The sequence below is a fragment of the Maylandia zebra genome, linkage group LG5 (genome assembly GCF_041146795.1).
Source record: "Maylandia zebra isolate NMK-2024a linkage group LG5, Mzebra_GT3a, whole genome shotgun sequence".
NCBI classification, from domain to species: Eukaryota; Metazoa; Chordata; class Actinopteri; order Cichliformes; family Cichlidae; genus Maylandia; species Maylandia zebra.
The window spans coordinates 23,230,397-23,247,182 of record NC_135171.1 but is presented as its reverse complement, the minus strand read 5'-3'; the positions used below and the strand labels follow the sequence as shown (position 1 = coordinate 23,247,182).

At 40.3% G+C, this 16,786-nt stretch overlaps 1 protein-coding gene across 9 annotated transcripts in view; it reads left to right on the top strand.

Annotated features, from left to right (window-relative positions):
* The window catches only part of cacna1da (calcium channel, voltage-dependent, L type, alpha 1D subunit, a), a 63,697-nt gene that overhangs the window by 21,910 nt on the left and 25,001 nt on the right, over positions 1–16,786 (top strand). For 6 of the 9 annotated variants that reach the window (XM_014412916.3, XM_014412917.3, XM_012918518.3 and 3 more), the window contains exons 5-20: positions 1,387–1,556; positions 4,422–4,574; positions 6,299–6,495; positions 6,853–6,956; positions 8,618–8,787; positions 10,366–10,440; positions 11,644–11,731; positions 11,979–12,005; positions 12,472–12,632; positions 13,181–13,406; positions 13,520–13,727; positions 15,304–15,424; positions 15,574–15,661; positions 15,770–15,800; positions 15,896–16,050; positions 16,142–16,271. In XM_014412916.3, the coding sequence (XP_014268402.3) occupies positions 1,387–1,556; positions 4,422–4,574; positions 6,299–6,495; positions 6,853–6,956; positions 8,618–8,787; positions 10,366–10,440; positions 11,644–11,731; positions 11,979–12,005; positions 12,472–12,632; positions 13,181–13,406; positions 13,520–13,727; positions 15,304–15,424; positions 15,574–15,661; positions 15,770–15,800; positions 15,896–16,050; positions 16,142–16,271 (2,104 nt within the window). The remainder of the gene's footprint in view (positions 1–1,386; positions 1,557–4,421; positions 4,575–6,298; positions 6,496–6,852; positions 6,957–8,617; positions 8,788–10,365; positions 10,441–11,643; positions 11,732–11,978; positions 12,006–12,471; positions 12,633–13,180; positions 13,407–13,519; positions 13,728–15,303; positions 15,425–15,573; positions 15,662–15,769; positions 15,801–15,895; positions 16,051–16,141; positions 16,272–16,786) is intronic. The other 3 variants (XM_014412920.3, XM_076884030.1, XM_014412922.3) reach the window with 1 other exon arrangement.

The window sequence follows — 16,786 nt, the reverse complement described above, 5'->3', positions numbered from 1 at the left end:
ATCTGATCTATTTAGTAAAACAAAATACCTCTGCATGTAAATAATATTGCACATTTTTCTATAAGTCTTAGTATTTGTGAAAGTTACAGAACTTTGTTCATATATTTATTTGGTTCCGTTGCTCAACAAAGACAGAAAAACTTTTGTTTCTCTGAAAATCTGTAATTTGATCTTTGGTGGCGGGTAGATTAAAAAATAATACGTTAAATACATATTTTTGTATGCTGGCTTTTTAGCTTGCAGACGTTGTGGATATGTGCTTGTGTAATGTTTGCTGTTTGCAAGATGCGAGCATTTCTGCCCAGACCACGCATACAGTAAGGAGGGGCCAAATCTTTTGGAGATCCACATTTGTTCCATGGACCTTGACTGTGACACATGCTGGGAACATATGTAAATAGCCTACTTTCACTTTTTAACAAAATCCAAATTAGTATGACGAAGTCGTCTTTTCACCAAATTTTTGCTGGGTGGGTAGGTTTTGTTGGTACACTCAAACTGGGCACTGACAGGTTACAATGCTGTCATATTATCCTGCTCTTTCAACATATCCACTGGCTTTTCTTTTTTTTTCTTTTGAAGCGCTGCATGTAGGGCAAGAAATATCTGGGAGTTTTTTTTTTCTAGTCTTAAAATTGTTTTTGATTGGATCATTATCAGTACGGTGTTTACTAACCATTTTGATGCAGTCTAAAATGATATTTACAGCGGATTGTGGTTAATAAAGGTTTCAGACTGCTTTTTATCAAATTGTATCCTGGAGATTTCAGTATGGCTTGTGGGTGGCTGTAAAGTAAACTGATGCCACTACATAATAGTTTCACAGCTAAATGATACTTTGAGGGAATAACGGCAAAGTGAAAAGCTTTCAGCCAGGCAAAATTTTTAATGTCAAAAGTGTTTGTTGGAGACCTTAAATTGACTTAGTGACATTACTGATGTGAATAGGAGCTTATGAACTATGAGAAAGTAAGACTTTTAATATATTCTCACATTTTGTCAGAATCTGAAGGTTTATTAACCCCATTTTAGCGCCTCGTACATTCAACAACATACTTGTTACATCTTAGTTTTACTCATGCTCGTGAAGGTTTGTTTCTTAATTTCAATAAATTATTGACGAGTGAAAATAGTAGAATTGAATGAAAACTGGCTACTCTGTGCTCAAGTAGAAAAATGCTATATAAGAATCAGTACATCTAATGCTGCTTAATCTGTTCTTTATTTCCTACATTAATTATTGAACTGTCAAAGGTTTGCCATGCTTCTTCTCGAAAATGATCTTTAATCTTTATCTACTATTTGTTAAAGATTGTCAGCACTGTTCATTATGTACCTCAAATGCAGAGGTGACTAATGTAAGGATTTTTCTTTGTTTTCCAACAGACTCTTTAGTGTTGCATTGGAGTTTTTGACCAAAGAAGAAAAGGGAGAAGTTGAAGGAGATAACCATGCATCAATGCATGGGCACGGGGGTAAGCCAGGTGGATTTGATGTTAAAGCCCTTCGAGCCTTCCGTGTGCTGCGCCCCCTGCGGCTGGTCTCAGGAGTACCCAGTAAGAGAACTTTTAAGCTCCGCACGTTGGCAACCCATATTTATTAAATGTACATAATTTTTGCATCTGTCGTACAATAAAATGAGTCTTTTTTTAATAGAAAAATGCAGGGCTAAGGGTTAAACACGGCAAGTCCAGATGGTCCATGTGCAGTCCCTGAGGACTATTTTCTTTAAGCATCTACATCAGCAACCAAGGGCCATGTGCTCTCAGTTCCATAATAATAAACAAACTTACAGAAAAAAACACGACATGCTTATGAAATATACGAGGCAAAGATGTTCTGAAATACAGTGGGGCAAAAAAGTATTTAGTCAGCCACCGATTGTGCAAGTTCCCCCACCTAAAATGATGACAGAGGTCAGTAATTTGCACCAGAGGTACACTTCAACTGTGAGAGACAGAATGTGAAAAAAAAAATCCATGAATCCACATGGTAGGATTTGTAAAGAATTTATTCGTAAATCAGGGTGGAAAATAAGTATTTGGTTAATAACAAAAATACAACTCAATACTTTGTAACATAACCTTTGTTGGCAATAACAGAGGTCAAACGTTTACTATAGGTCTTTACCAGGTTTGCACACACAGTAGCTGGTATTTTGGCCCATTCCTCCATGCAGATCTTCTCGAGAGCAGTGATGTTTTGGGGCTGTCGCCGAGCAACACGGACTTTCAACTCCCGCCACAGATTTTCTATGGGGTTGAGGTCTGGAGACTGGCTAGGCCACTCCAGGACTTTCAAATGCTTCTTACGGAGCCACTCCTTTGTTGCCCGGGCGGTGTGTTTTGGATCATTGTCATGTTGGAAGACCCAGCCTCGTTTCATCTTCAAAGTTCTCACTGATGGAAGGAGGTTTTGGCTCCAAATCTCACGATACATGGCCCCATTCATTCTGTCCTTAACACGGATCAGTCGTCCTGTCCCCTTGGCAGAAAAACAGCCCCATAGCATGATGTTTCCACCCCCATGCTTCACAGTAGGTATGGTGTTCTTGGGATGCAACTCAGTATTCTTCTTCCTCCAAACACGACGAGTTGAGTTTATACCAAAAAGTTCTACTTTGGTTTCATCTGACCACATGACATTCTCCCAATCCTCTGCCGTATCATCCATGTGCTCTCTGGCAAACTTCAGACGGGCCTGGACATGCACTGGCTTCAGCAGCGGAACACGTCTGGCACTGCGGGATTTGATTCCCTGCCGTTGTAGTGTGTTACTGATGGTGACCTTTGTTACTTTGGTCCCAGCTCTCTGCAGGTCATTCACCAGGTCCCCCCGTGTGGTTCTGGGATCTTTGCTCACCGTTCTCATGATCATTTTGACCCCACGGGATGAGATCTTGCGTGGAGCCCCAGATCGAACGATCCTCGTATCCGTACAACATTAAAAAGTTTTTGCATCTCTGTGTGTGGAGTGAAGCTGTGGAACAGACTAAGTAAAGATATGAAGCAATGTCCAAGCATGGCGCAGTTTAAAAAGCGGTTTAAGGATATGGTTTTTACAGGGTACAGGGAAAAGGTAGAGATTTGATAGGGTGTTCTTGTCTAATATTTTCATGTGTGTGTGCATGCACGGGTTTGTTGGTATGGATATATATATATAATTGTAGGCTGTGTATCCTTGAGGTGTTAATGGGGTTATTGAAAATGTGTATATGTGCGTATGTGTGTATATACGTATGTATGGATAGATAGAAACATATATGTGTATATATTTAAAAAAAAATAAATAAATAAATAAAAAAAAAAATTACACATAACATATAATGTAATTGCAAGGAGGTATTTCTGTAGTCTATTGATACTAGATAGTGGAAAAGGGGTGGGATTAAATAAGCTTATGCTTCTTCCTGCTCCTTTTTGAACATGGACGTTATTTGGAGTTGTGGTTGCTCGTTTTCCTTTTGTTTGCTTTGTTCATTTGTCTCTTTTAATTCTATTTTTTTTTATACTTTTTCAACATGTTCAAAATAAAGATTCAATCAATCAATCAATCAATCAATCGAGGGAGATTATCAGTGGTCTTGTATGTCTTCCATTTTCTGATGATTGCTCCCACAGTTGATTTTTTCACACCAAGCTGCTTGCCTATTGTAGATTCACTCTTCCCAGTCTGGTGCAGGTCTACAATACTTTTCCTGGTGTCCTTCGAAAGCTCTTTGGTCTTGGCCATGGCGGAGTTTGGAGTCTGACTGTTTGAGGCTGTGGACAGGTGTCTTTTATACAGATGATGAGTTCAAACAGGTGCCATTCATACAGGTAACGAGTGGGGGACAGAAAAGCTTCTTACAGAAGACGTTACAGGTCTGTGAGAGCCAGAGATTTTCCTTGTTTGAGGTGACCAAATACTTATTTTCCACCCTAATTTACGAATAAATTCTTTACAAATCCTACCATGTGAATTCATGGATTTTTTTTTCACATTCTGTCTCTCACAGTTGAAGTGTACCTCTGGTGCAAATTACTGACCTCTGTCATCATTTTAAGTGGGGGAACTTGCACAATCGGTGGCTGACTAAATACTTTTTTGCCCCACTGTATATACTGAAAGGAGTATCTACATTCTTTCTACATTGTTATTTATATTTATATACTTGAAAACCATAAATACTTCCGTTTGTTTATGTTAGCAGTCTGTGAAATGATTATACAGTTGTGATTACGTTTTATGTATTTATGCAATTTAAGCTAAGTAAGATCAAGAGCAAACAGAATTAGCCACTTCACCATCTGGAGCCAGGAATCTTATTTTTGTGTTAAGAACAGGTACAAAGACTGGTAGAATTTGTAGTTTGTGTTTTCCATTTGGTACTACAAAGTACGGCCGGGCTTTGTGTAAAGTGTTTGTTTTTCTTTGCTTAGGTTTACAGGTGGTGTTGAACTCCATCATTAAAGCCATGGTCCCTCTCCTGCACATTGCCCTCCTGGTCTTGTTTGTCATTATCATCTATGCTATTATCGGCCTGGAGCTGTTCATTGGTAAAATGCATGCAACCTGCTATTTCCCCAGTACAGGTGAGCACTTTGACTTTTATATATAAAATCAAATTGTTTTTTTTTAAATAAAGTAACAAGGAGTTGAGGTTATTGTATGTCAGCTGTGATTTTCCATTAACAACAACAGATTAAAGGTATAATCAGGATAATGCTTAGTCTGGTGATTTGCTTACCCAGACAAATGAGTACAAGGGATTTTTATCAGGACAGGTAATAGCTTTATCAGATACAGTAATAGTTTCTGTGCTTTAATTACTTATTGGGTGTGGTCATAATCTTCTTTGCCTCTGTCAGTGACTATCAAAAACCATACCTGACCTCCCTTCTTGCTCTGTGTCAAACTGACACAACTTTCATGCTGAAGAGAGCAGGGTCTGTTGCTATGATGCAGACATCACGCAGCAGTTTTCAGTAAAACAGTCTAGAGTGTCCAAGCCTCAAGGCGGCACATTGGTCAGGAACGTGTGCGCCATTTTTTCGTCATTCACGGGGTTGTGCACTGTCAATTTGTCCCCCCTGGGCCAGACTGCCAACCCAGAGTTCTACTGTAGCATCCTGAGGTGTCTCAGAGCGAGGCAGCTGAAACGACCTGAACTGTGGTGCACGTCATTGTGTGCCAGCGCACAGCTTGTTTTTTAGTCACATTTAGCTCAGCGCTGCTTCATACTGTTCGAGTTTAAAGTTCAGGATTTTGACACACTGGAGAAAATTCAGCATTCATTGCGGACGCAAAGTACAAGTAGTTATAATGGATCTTAGGTAGCAATCGACCTATAGAAGCATTCCTCAAACAGTTCCTGCGCTGGTCAGGGAAGACTGGCCAAGATTAAAGGTGATATAGTAAGCTAGTTTGATTGTTTTTATGGGTATCGTTAGAGAAGTTTATGATTATGCCTCATATTTGACAAAATGAAGCAGACAAAGATGAGTCCCAGACATGCTTTTTCCAGTTAGAACTCAAATTATGTTATTTATTTCATATAACCTCTAATGGCAAACAAAACAATATGTAGTGCTCTATGAACACTGACACAGTTAGCTCTGAGAGGGATGATGAATTTTCATAAATTAATGTGGCAAGTCAAATCAAATCAGGCATGCCAAACTCAATCTCGACTGGCTTGTTTTCTCCTTAAACTGAAATATAACTCTTAACTTAGACAAAAACATAAAAGTATGTACTGCATGACTGATATATTGGATTACGTGACAGAAGTTATTCTCTAAGTAGTTTACTTCAAACGTCAGGAATTTCCCAAGGGGAACAAGTCCATGTGAGGGGTTGTGAGATGGAGCAATATTTCACAGAAATATAATCATTTTAATAGTTTGTGAACTAAATCTTCAGAGATGGAAATACCTCTTTGATGGAACTCACTGAAACATAAAACCTAACCACAAATGTTAGTTAATCGTTCCAATAATGTTTTGTATAATATGTTTGTATATTGTGAAACTGTAAATTGAAAAGTGGTTCGTCTCTAAGATATATAGATATGTTATTGTCAAAGTTATTTAAAAGTCTAAAGTAGACTTTTCTACTGCTGAATAACTGTAAATGAGAAGAATAAGACAGCTGCTAAAGAGAGTATTTGGTATAAGATGCAGTGAATCAGAGTGCTCTTAGTCATAACACTGTTTATAGTAGGAAATCCTGCAGTTAAGACTAGGCAGTCTAAAAAGCAACTTTATTTGCAGCACTTATGTTAAGTGTCAGATTATTTAAAACTCTCTTTCTGTAGATATGATAGCAGAAGAGGAGCCAGCTCCATGTGCGATCTCAGGGCATGGGCGCCAGTGCCCCATCAACGGCACGGAGTGCAGGGAAGGCTGGCAAGGTCCCAACGGTGGCATCACCAACTTTGACAACTTTCTGTTTGCCATGCTGACGGTGTTTCAGTGTATCACCATGGAGGGCTGGACTGATGTGCTGTACTGGGTGAGTCTCTCGCTCTGTGCACCCAGTTCAATAACCTGTGACTGTCACATTCTTTCAGCTTTAATGTCTGCTCAAATCAAACACACAACACCAATGCGACTGACAGTCTGATGATGAAGCTGCTGATAATTTCCTGGGGCGGCTCTTACCACTCTGATATGATTGATTGGCTAAATGATTGAATTCAATCAACAACTCATCAAATAAAACGATACTGTCCTGACAGTCATCAGCACTCCTAAGACTTGCTCTCTCTTCCTCCTTTCTAACAGTTTAACACCCTTTTTCTGTCTGTGCATCCTTCCTTCCTTTTCCCCCTGCTCTCCTTTCTCTGCGGTGACCGATCCACTCCTGCAGATGAACGATGCCATGGGCTTTGAACTTCCATGGGTGTACTTTGTCAGTCTTGTGATCTTCGGCTCCTTTTTCGTTCTTAACCTGGTTTTGGGTGTGTTGAGCGGGTAAGCACCATCTTCTCTTTCAAAACAGAGACTTTCTGCTCCTTTGAGGCAGAAGGTTTCTGTCTTTGTATGTGTCCATGTTTGTTGACGGGCTACTTTTGGCTTCTGTAGGTCAATGACGCCATTGGATGGGAAACACCGTGGATTTATTTTGTCAGTCTGATTATACTGGGATCCTTTTTCGTGTTAAACCTTGTATTAGGTGTGCTAAGTGGGTAAGAGGCAACTTTTGCGGTGGGTTTGGTCTGTAGTGTGCAAAGTGCATGCACTTTGGGTTTGCTGTGCTCCTTGACACTCACAACATCATCCCCAGGTGATTGCAGCAGATGGCTGCTCCTCCCTGAGCCTGGAGGTTTCTTCCTGTTAAGTGGAAGTTTTTCTTTCCCACTGTCACCTAGTGCTTGCTCAAAGAGGGCCGTTGATTATTGGGGTTTTCACTTTATTACCTATAAACATATAAGGCACCTTGACGCAACTGGTGCTGTGATTTGGCGCTACATAAATAAAATAGAGTTGACTTGAAATTGAATTAGTATGTGTATTTGGGAAATTGTGCGCCAGAAATGCAAAAATCATTACAAGTAATAAAGCAGTAAGTGGCCAGTCTACATTAGAGTCTATTTTGTTTCTTAAGCGCTCCTCTCTGACCTCTGTTGATGTCAAACTATTACATCCTTTCCACGGCAACTGCAAAGTGAGCGTTTCTTCCCCCACCCCCTCGACAGCTCACCCAACCTCCTGTGAAAGAAATTAATCTTATTCCTCGCCCTTCACTCCCTCTGCACGCCTAAGCTATCTCAAACCCCAGTTTGCTTTCCCTGCTCTGTGGAGTGGGGGGTGGGGTATTACAGTACAACTAACTCTGGCTGGTTGACCAGCGAAGAAAACCTGTGTTTTTTTTTTAAAGAAAACAAGATTAACATGACAATCGAGTCAAGCATTCCTACAGTGCATGTTGGCGTCTTTAGACTGGCATGACCTGTCAGCACCAGTTACCTTGATACAGCTTTACCTGTTGCTGGCTTCTTGACACTGGACGTCTTCACTTTTTTGTCACACATGTGACTTTTTCATTCATCTTAATTTTTTAGTATACCAGCTTAAATACAGGTTATTCTAATAAGACTATCTTACAATGCACTGTGGGTAGATACAGTCGAATCTCGTTGTTTTCAAGTTCATTGTCTTATATAAACTATAAGTTTGGATACTGTGCAAATGCTGCAGTTCTCTTGAAACAATCTGTCTACCTGAATTGCCTTTTCTGTAAGATGAAGATGCCCACCTGACAGATACACTACTGTACTGCCGGGCTCTAAATATAGCTCTGTGTCGTCTCTTAAAGGCGTACATCTCCCTCCAGTGGCTACATTTCTGAAAAACACACAAGAAATTAAAAGGCTGTGACTAAAGAATGTAGAAAAGAGGATATACAGAAACTCATACACAGAATGTCTTTATTTTGTCGGGAAAATGATCTAGAACAGAACAACATGTTTGTTGCTTTCCATTTTGTGTGAAACAATTTGTTTCTTGTTTGCTGTGAAACGTCCCATGTTTGTCTTTAATTCGTGCATTACTGTGTATTTGTTGGTGTTTCTGTTTGTTTGTTTTTTTTTGTTTGTTTTGTTTTGTTTTGGGGGTTCTTTCTCCAAATACAGAGAGTTCTCCAAGGAGAGGGAAAAGGCCAAAGCTCGCGGAGACTTCCAGAAGCTGCGTGAAAAGCAACAGCTGGAGGAGGATCTGAAGGGTTACCTGGACTGGATCACTCAGGCTGAGGACATTGACCCTGACAATGAGGACGAGGCAGATGAGGAGAGCAAGCGTAACCGTAAGCGCCGTCTGACCCGCTTCCTTTTTCCGGCTGTTAACGCTACGCTACCATCACAAGAGAGCTTCAATGCAAATAACTGGTTGAAGCTACTCTTGCCATGTCAAGGATAAATATCAAGTAGTGTACATCATTACTGGTTTGAGAGAGTTTCTTTTTTCTTGGTTAAAAGCAGTATCTTCAAACCAAAAATCACTCTGGAGAAAGAACGTGACATTGCTTAAATCAGAATTGGTGCTGTGTCCTGACTTATTGGGTCTAAAGTGCTCCATTTTTCATATTGCCCCAGATAACTGGTCAATTACGCTGAGACATATTGAGAACAGATAGAGGGGGTATTAATTAGAAAAAAATCTTAATAATCTAACACATCATTTAAGTCCTCTTTGCTTTTAGCCCAATAATTCTGCTTGAATCAAGCAGGAAGAAAGCCACCAGAGATTTGAAACCAGCATCATGGAAATCTTAATAAGGTCTGATTGAGCCCTGAAATATTCAGTTTTCTCATGCAAATTTGCAAAAATGGATGCTATAATGGAGCTAGACAAGGCAAGTTGATCAATTGTGCCAGCTGATCACCACAGTTAAAGAAAAACAAAACAAAACAGGACTATAGTGATTTCAGAAGGACTCCTGGGATTTAGTGATGATCCACTGTGCTTCTGAATAGTCTACCTTTTGGTTATAGAGAAGCAGAGTACACATACTGACAAATGCGTAGATGCACAAATATCGACACAGAGGCCAGTATTGACATCCATATGTGGATATGTGAAAGGTGTTTGAAACGAAATGATCAGACTAGTTTTGTTTCCAGCCTTCATGTATGTCGGTGATGGAAGTGGAGCACTCTGTAAGCACCAGTGAAAGGAAGGAAAGGAAGGAAAGGAAAGGAAAAAAAAAGAAACATGTTACTCAAGCAGTAGAAAAAAAGTGATCCAAATCCTCTTTATATAAGCGGCACACATGATACAGAAAAGAAAACCTGCAACTGCTTCATCCTAGAGTTTGAGCTTGGGTTTTCTATTTTTTGCCTTTTGTCAACTCATTATGATTTCCCCACGTCTGTTATGTACTCCTTGTGTATATTCCTGCCTCTTCCACCAGTCTATTGCTCCAATTTTTCAGAACAGCGGTGCTCTGTAAGTTTACCAGAAAGCAGGAAAATCGCCGTTAATTGTGCCGTGTTAGAAGAAGGGAGTCCATACTGCTTTTCTAAAACATCCATGCTGGCTTTATAGTGTGTGTCCACGAAACATGAACCCCTACTAACATGTTCAAAGGTAAATGCTTTAATTCGCATGGTCACATGTTAGTACAGGGCGCTGCCACCTCCAGACGCTTCCTTTGACTAACAGCTCTCTGTGTCGTTCTTCTGCCCTCCTCAGTGTCTGCGGTGTGGCTCCTGCTGCTCTTGTCGTGGTTGAATATTGATATTTTGAAAACTGTTGTTGTCCTGTGGTGCTTGTCTGCTCTGACCCATTTTGATAGCAGCCCATTCTCGCCCCCCTCCCCTCCATGTCCCTCTGCTGTGCCGTTGTGTCTGAATGCATTGGCTTGCATGCATTACACATGAAGGGGTGACTCTGGCTGACCTTACTGAGAAGAAGAAAGGAAGGTTTGGGTGGTTCAGCCAGTCGTCCGACACTCATGGTAAATCCTGTGGTTTCCCTCCAGTGTTCTTTAGCTTTTGTGTGTGTGTGTGTGTGTGTGTGTGTGTGTGTGTGTGTGTGTGTGTGTGTGTGTGTGTGTGTTAGTGTTTTAAGATCAAACTGATCTGATACAGAAAATTTAGCTCATATTTTCTCAAACTATTAAGACTAGACTGAAATGTACATTGTCATTACTGCAATATTACCAGTCAGTGTCATATTACTGACCAGGATAGATTAATAAGTCTGTTGCTTTGTGGGTGTGTGTGTGAAACCTGACAAAATATACCATCACATTGTGCTTTACAATTGTTTTTTACCTGTTGTGTCCAAACATCACAGCCTTCTTACGTTTCTCCTTATGTCCTCGTCCTGAATAAAAACCCCTTGTCTCTTACCTATTAAACTAGTCCGATATGGAAGAGCCGTACAGCTGTGCTTGATAGCAACCACACCCTGTTTCCCTCCCGTGTTCCACTTCAAATGCAGGAGCTCAGTATGAATGTAGGAAACAGGGTTAAACCCAGATGACTACTCCAGCAGTCAGCACTATTTTCAGAGCTGAGAGCTGTCCGACCACTTAGGAATCAAAGCCGGCACGTCTGCGTAAGCTAAGCAGGAGAGCACACCACGCTCGCTCACATGAGTTAAAGCACCGAGACATTTCACACAGTTAATCATCATCAGTCTGCACACACACAGTCTTTCCAAAGTGCTGGCAGTAGTTTGAGTGTAGCATTTCAGAGACAGTTTAAAGAGCTCTGTCTTCCTCTCTCGGCTCCCGTCTTCTCTCCACTCCTCGTTGTCTGCATCAGACAGCTCTCACGTAGCAGCTGTCCACTCGCCTGACCCACGTCAGCTCACTCTCAGCACTTGGTAAATGATACTGATGATGACAGTGATGCAGAGCTGTGGAACTTAGCACGTTCCTTTCATTGAGGTAGCTTTGTGATTGCACTGTGGCTTTGGAGATTAAAATCACTGTCATACAGTTCTCGTTCACCTGAAAAGAGTTTCTGAATTCTCTTTGTTTATATGTTTCTTGTGCATCTACGTTCTTGTTGATACAATGGGAACATTCTTTACACTTGCTCCTGATGGGAAGCATGCGTTGTGCCTTTCTGAAGAATCTTCTACCATTGCAAAGTGCATAGATTTTGTTTATATATATATTTTAAATATGCTCCCTTATTTGATGCCACAGCAAGCGTTCCAGCCAGTGAAACAGAGTCTGTGAACACCGAGAATCAGAACGGGGAGGATGAAAAGACGCCATGCTGCGGACCTCTGTGGTGAGAACTGTGCACCATGAACCTGTACACAGGATTTCTTTCCGTGTCACTAATTTCAGTCAGCACAGCCATTTTGCTGTGTCAGTGCCTGCTTTATCTCGTCATATATGTTTAAAAAAACTGGTAAACTTCATGCTGCAAACATTGCAGCTGCACTTTTTTGGGGTTGATGTCAGTTAACTACATGCTAACAACTCATTTCTGTTACAAGATGCATTCATCAACTTTCACTTGTTCTTCTTTTCAGTCAAAAGATTTCAAAGTCAAAGTTCAGGTCAGTATATTTGTAGGTAGGCGTGTCTACATAGTGCATGTAGCTGTTAATATATGGTTTTTGCCTGCATTCAATTACACTGATTTTTATTTTGCTTGGCTTCTTTTTTACTGTATTTTTAATGAGATGTTACAGGGAATGATAAATCAACAACTTTTATATAGTCAGCATGTGCTATAAGGTATTTTTAGAGAATAGGCTTACACAGTACTTTTCAGCTCATTTACTGTACTGTATGACTTGCAGAAACGCATTGATGCAGTCCCCTGTGGGCATTCACCCATACTTCACTGCGTTCTTCTTATTACACACACTTTCGAGGCACACACTTTCGAGATTTTCTTAAAAACACTGCAGTGATGAGTTTGTTCCATTGTTTTGACTTCATAATCTGTGTGACTGCGTCTTGTGTTCTTTATGTGCAAACTGAGCCTCTATGTGCTGAAAGTGTCCTTTGCCATTGCAGTCGGCGCTGGCGCCGATGGAACAGATTCTGCCGCAGGAAGTGCCGTTTGGCTGTCAAGTCAGTGCCTTTCTATTGGCTGGTCATCATCCTTGTGTTCCTCAACACCCTGACCATATCATCAGAACATTACAACCAGCCTTTGTGGCTGACACAGGTGCAAGGTACGAATTACAAACGTCTCATTTTGAAATAAAATGAATGAATTTGTTTAAATGGGTTATCTTCTATTAATTAGTGTTTTTTAAAGGATTACTTAATGTAACATGTTGTCATGATGTTCTCATGAAATATCAGAATATTTTTACTAATTTGATTTTTTTCCCATCTTCTCTATTACTGTATGTATTTTGTGGATGACTAAGGCTAAATTGTTTTAAATGTCATGATTTTTATGCAAATAATGTGTTTCATTAACGTGAATTGTGTAGATTCATAGCAAGATTTTGTCTAACTGTGATAAAAAAATAAAGAAATAGAAATAAAAAATAGAAATGAGGTTGAAGTAAAAAAGAGTAATAATTAAATGAAGTGCACACAAAGAAAAAGCTACAAGAAGCTGCAAGAAGGTGTAATATAAAATATTTGTGCAACCAGAGGTTTGATCTACTATATGTTGCATTAAAAGACAGAAAACCCCTCCAATACATAATGCATCACTCTCTTTCACTATTTATTCATCTGATTTAATATCTTTTCCTCTGCTTTTCAGATGTGGCCAACAAGGTGCTGCTGGCCCTGTTCACATGTGAAATGTTGGTAAAGATGTACAGTCTTGGGCTGCAGGCTTATTTTGTGTCACTCTTCAACCGCTTTGACTGCTTTGTTGTGTGCGGAGGAATCACTGAAACCATTCTGGTGGAGCTGGAAATCATGTCTCCACTCGGTATCTCTGTGTTCCGCTGCGTGCGCCTGCTGAGGATTTTCAAGGTCACACGGTAAGACTGTCAACATGCTGTGCGTTCGTGCTCGTGTGTTCACAGTCTCGTGCCTGTGGAGTTCGATTAAAATCCCGTCCGTCCTCCTCTCTCTTGGTCGACCTTCTGTTTAGACACTGGCAGTCTCTGAGTAACCTGGTGGCATCGCTGCTCAACTCCATGAAGTCCATTGCTTCCCTGCTTCTGCTGCTCTTCCTCTTCATCATCATCTTCTCCCTGCTCGGCATGCAGGTGTTTGGTGGAAAATTCAACTTTGACGAAACCCAGACAAAAAGGAGCACCTTCGACAACTTTCCCCAGGCCCTCCTCACTGTGTTTCAGGTATTAACAGAGTTCAGATAATGTCATACAGTAAAATCTGACTGTTAAATACAAATACGCAGCAAGTGAAATAGGCTGAAAATGTAAATAAAATTGGTGAAGGGTGTGTTTCATACAGATGTAGAAGAATTTGTGGCAGACTAAACAGATTCTGTGAACAAGCCATTATATGAGTCAGTATTTGCCCATTTTAGAGATTTTGGTGTATATGTCAGTTCAGAAGTAACAAGAAGTTGTAGAACAGATTTATAAAAACAACTAAACATTCAAGGATCGTGAGTGTGCCTGAAGGCTGAACTCTTGAGAGAAGTTTTTCAAAAGAACATTTTGATCTCTTTATATGGCATGGTTTGTGAGCGGCAGGCTGAAAGGTTGTGGCAGATTGAGCACAGCGGACTAAAGTGAGACACTGTAGACGGGAGAATTGTACCACAGATGAATGAGCAGACAGACACCACACATGAGGAGACACAGGTTAGCAAAAACACAGAATTGAAGTGCTGCTAGTAAACCTCTGGAGAGAGGTGATGTACAACCAGGGCATACATGCAGGAGGGGCTGGACTGGAGATTGGATTTTAGTCAGGAAAAGCACAGCCTGAAATATTACTACTATTACTACTTTTAGGTAGCCACTATTAGGAATACATGTTCAACTGCTGGTTAATACAAATATGTAATCATGTGGCAACAACTCACGACATTAGGGTAAGTAGGCGTGATCAAGACAACCTGCTGAAACTCAAACTGAACCATCAGAATGGAGAAGAAAGGTGATTTAAGTGACTTTGAATGTGGCATAGTGGTTGGTTCCAGATAGGATGCTCTGAGTATTTCAGAAAGTGCTGATCTGCCGGGATTTTACAACACAACCATCTTTATTATTTACAGAGAATGGTCTGAACAGAAGAAGTTATCCAGTCACCAGCAGTTCTCTGGCAAAAATGCCTTGTTGATATCAAAGGTCAAATGAGCAGATGAGCTACAGCAGCTAAGAATAGGAAACAGAGGCAGTTCACACTGGGTCACCAAAATTGAATAATAGAAGACTGGGAAAATGTTGCCTGATCTCATTAGTCTTGAATTCTGCTGTGAAATTCAGATGATGGGGTCTGAATTTGGCATTTGGCAGATCTGAATCCAGTTTAACACCTGGGATGTGGTGGAATGGGAGATTTACATCATGCAGCCGATCAATCAGCAGCAACGCTGTGATGCTGTCATGTCAGTATGGCACCAAATCTCTGAGGACTATTTGTGGCACCGTGTTGAACCTGTGTCATGAAGAATTAAAGCAGTTCTGAAGGCTAAGGGAAATACCAAGGTGTACCTAAAAAAGTGGCCGTGAGTGTCAATTCCTAAAACAATTCGGCATAAGACCACAACGTCAAAATGCATATGAATGCCAGTAAACTTGTTTCAACATCCACATCATACCCACAATCACTGCAAATTTACTGCAGCTCTAACATGTTCATTGTAGCCACCCTGCATCGTATAAAGCAGCTGCCACTTATTATGCTTGATGTTTTTCAGTTGTTGTGTTTTTCACATAATAAATATTGTGAACTATTCAGATTCTGACTGGAGAAGACTGGAATGCTGTAATGTATGATGGGATCATGGCGTATGGTGGCCCGTCCTCCTCTGGAATGATTGTGTGCTTTTACTTCATCATCCTATTCATCTGTGGAAACTGTATCCTCGCTCACACTGACAAAGGTGTAGCTGTTACAAAGAAAACAATAATTCTTTGTATCCACTGCAGACATGTGTTATTGATTAGTCACTAGAATTTTACTTTATTCGTAGTGGGAGGGTTGTTCTCGACTTAACACTTTACTCAGATATCCTCTTGAATGTCTTCTTGGCTATCGCTGTGGACAACTTGGCAGATGCAGAATCTCTCAACACAGATGAAGGAGACAAAAAAGGGTGACCGTCCAATATGTCTCTCTCTGACAACGAATTACTTCAAATATTTGCTTGGATAATTGGTCAAACTCCAGTCTGCATTTATAAAAATATCTGTGTTCATTACAGGGACAAAAAAGATGATGATAAAGATGACAAGGTATTCTTTTTTTAATTTTATTAAGTCAGAAAACATGTTTACAGTTTGAAAAGTTACGCGTGTTACACATTACATATTTCCTGCTTTCGTTTAAGGAGGAGGAGGAGGACAATGACGACACTGCAGCGGAGGAGGAGGATCCTGAAGTCCCATCGGGGCCTCGGCCGGTCATCTCCGACCTGGTAAAGAAGGAGAAGATCACTCCTATCCCAGAGGGAAGTGCCTTCTTCATCTTCAGCAACACAAACCCGTAAGCTGAAATTATGTTTGTGCAGACACAAACAGGTCGGTATTCATATCACACTGATGTCTGCTGTGTTTTTGTTGTTGTTTTTCTTCAGGGTTCGTGTGTTTTGCCACAGACTCATTAATCATCACATTTTCACCAACCTCATCCTGGTGTTCATCATGCTCAGCTCCGTCTCCCTCGCTGCTGAGGATCCAATCCGAAACTTCTCAGCTCGCAATATTGTAAGTTTATAAACCCTGTCATAAAATTTTTGAACTTCAAATGAACAGATTAATAAAGTCACATAAATGAAGTAAAATAATTTAAAATAACTTTTCTCATGTTTGCCTTTGCGTAACAATTTGTGATGCTTCTATAAATGACCGTACTCTTGGTTTTGCATGTTTTAGCCCATTTATTGTAATTACTACAATCAGGGATCTCAGACTCTTTTTACATTGTGGGCCACATAGGAAGTCTGTCAGCACAACTCTTTGGGCTTAAATTAGTCAAAATTGACATGTACAGATAAAGTTCTGGGAGCTCATGGCCTGTTCTGCAATCATGAAAAAAGGTTTTTGGTCATTCCCAGAAAATGTAATTTTTTCCAATTTGTTAAGACTGTGGACCCACTATAAAAAATGCACAATTCTATAGATAATGAAAAACAAGAATTTTTCTGTTTATCTATTACTTGACTTAAGTGCAGTATGAATGGCGGTAGGTGAGCTTTTTATCAGTAGAAAAAGCTGTAAAA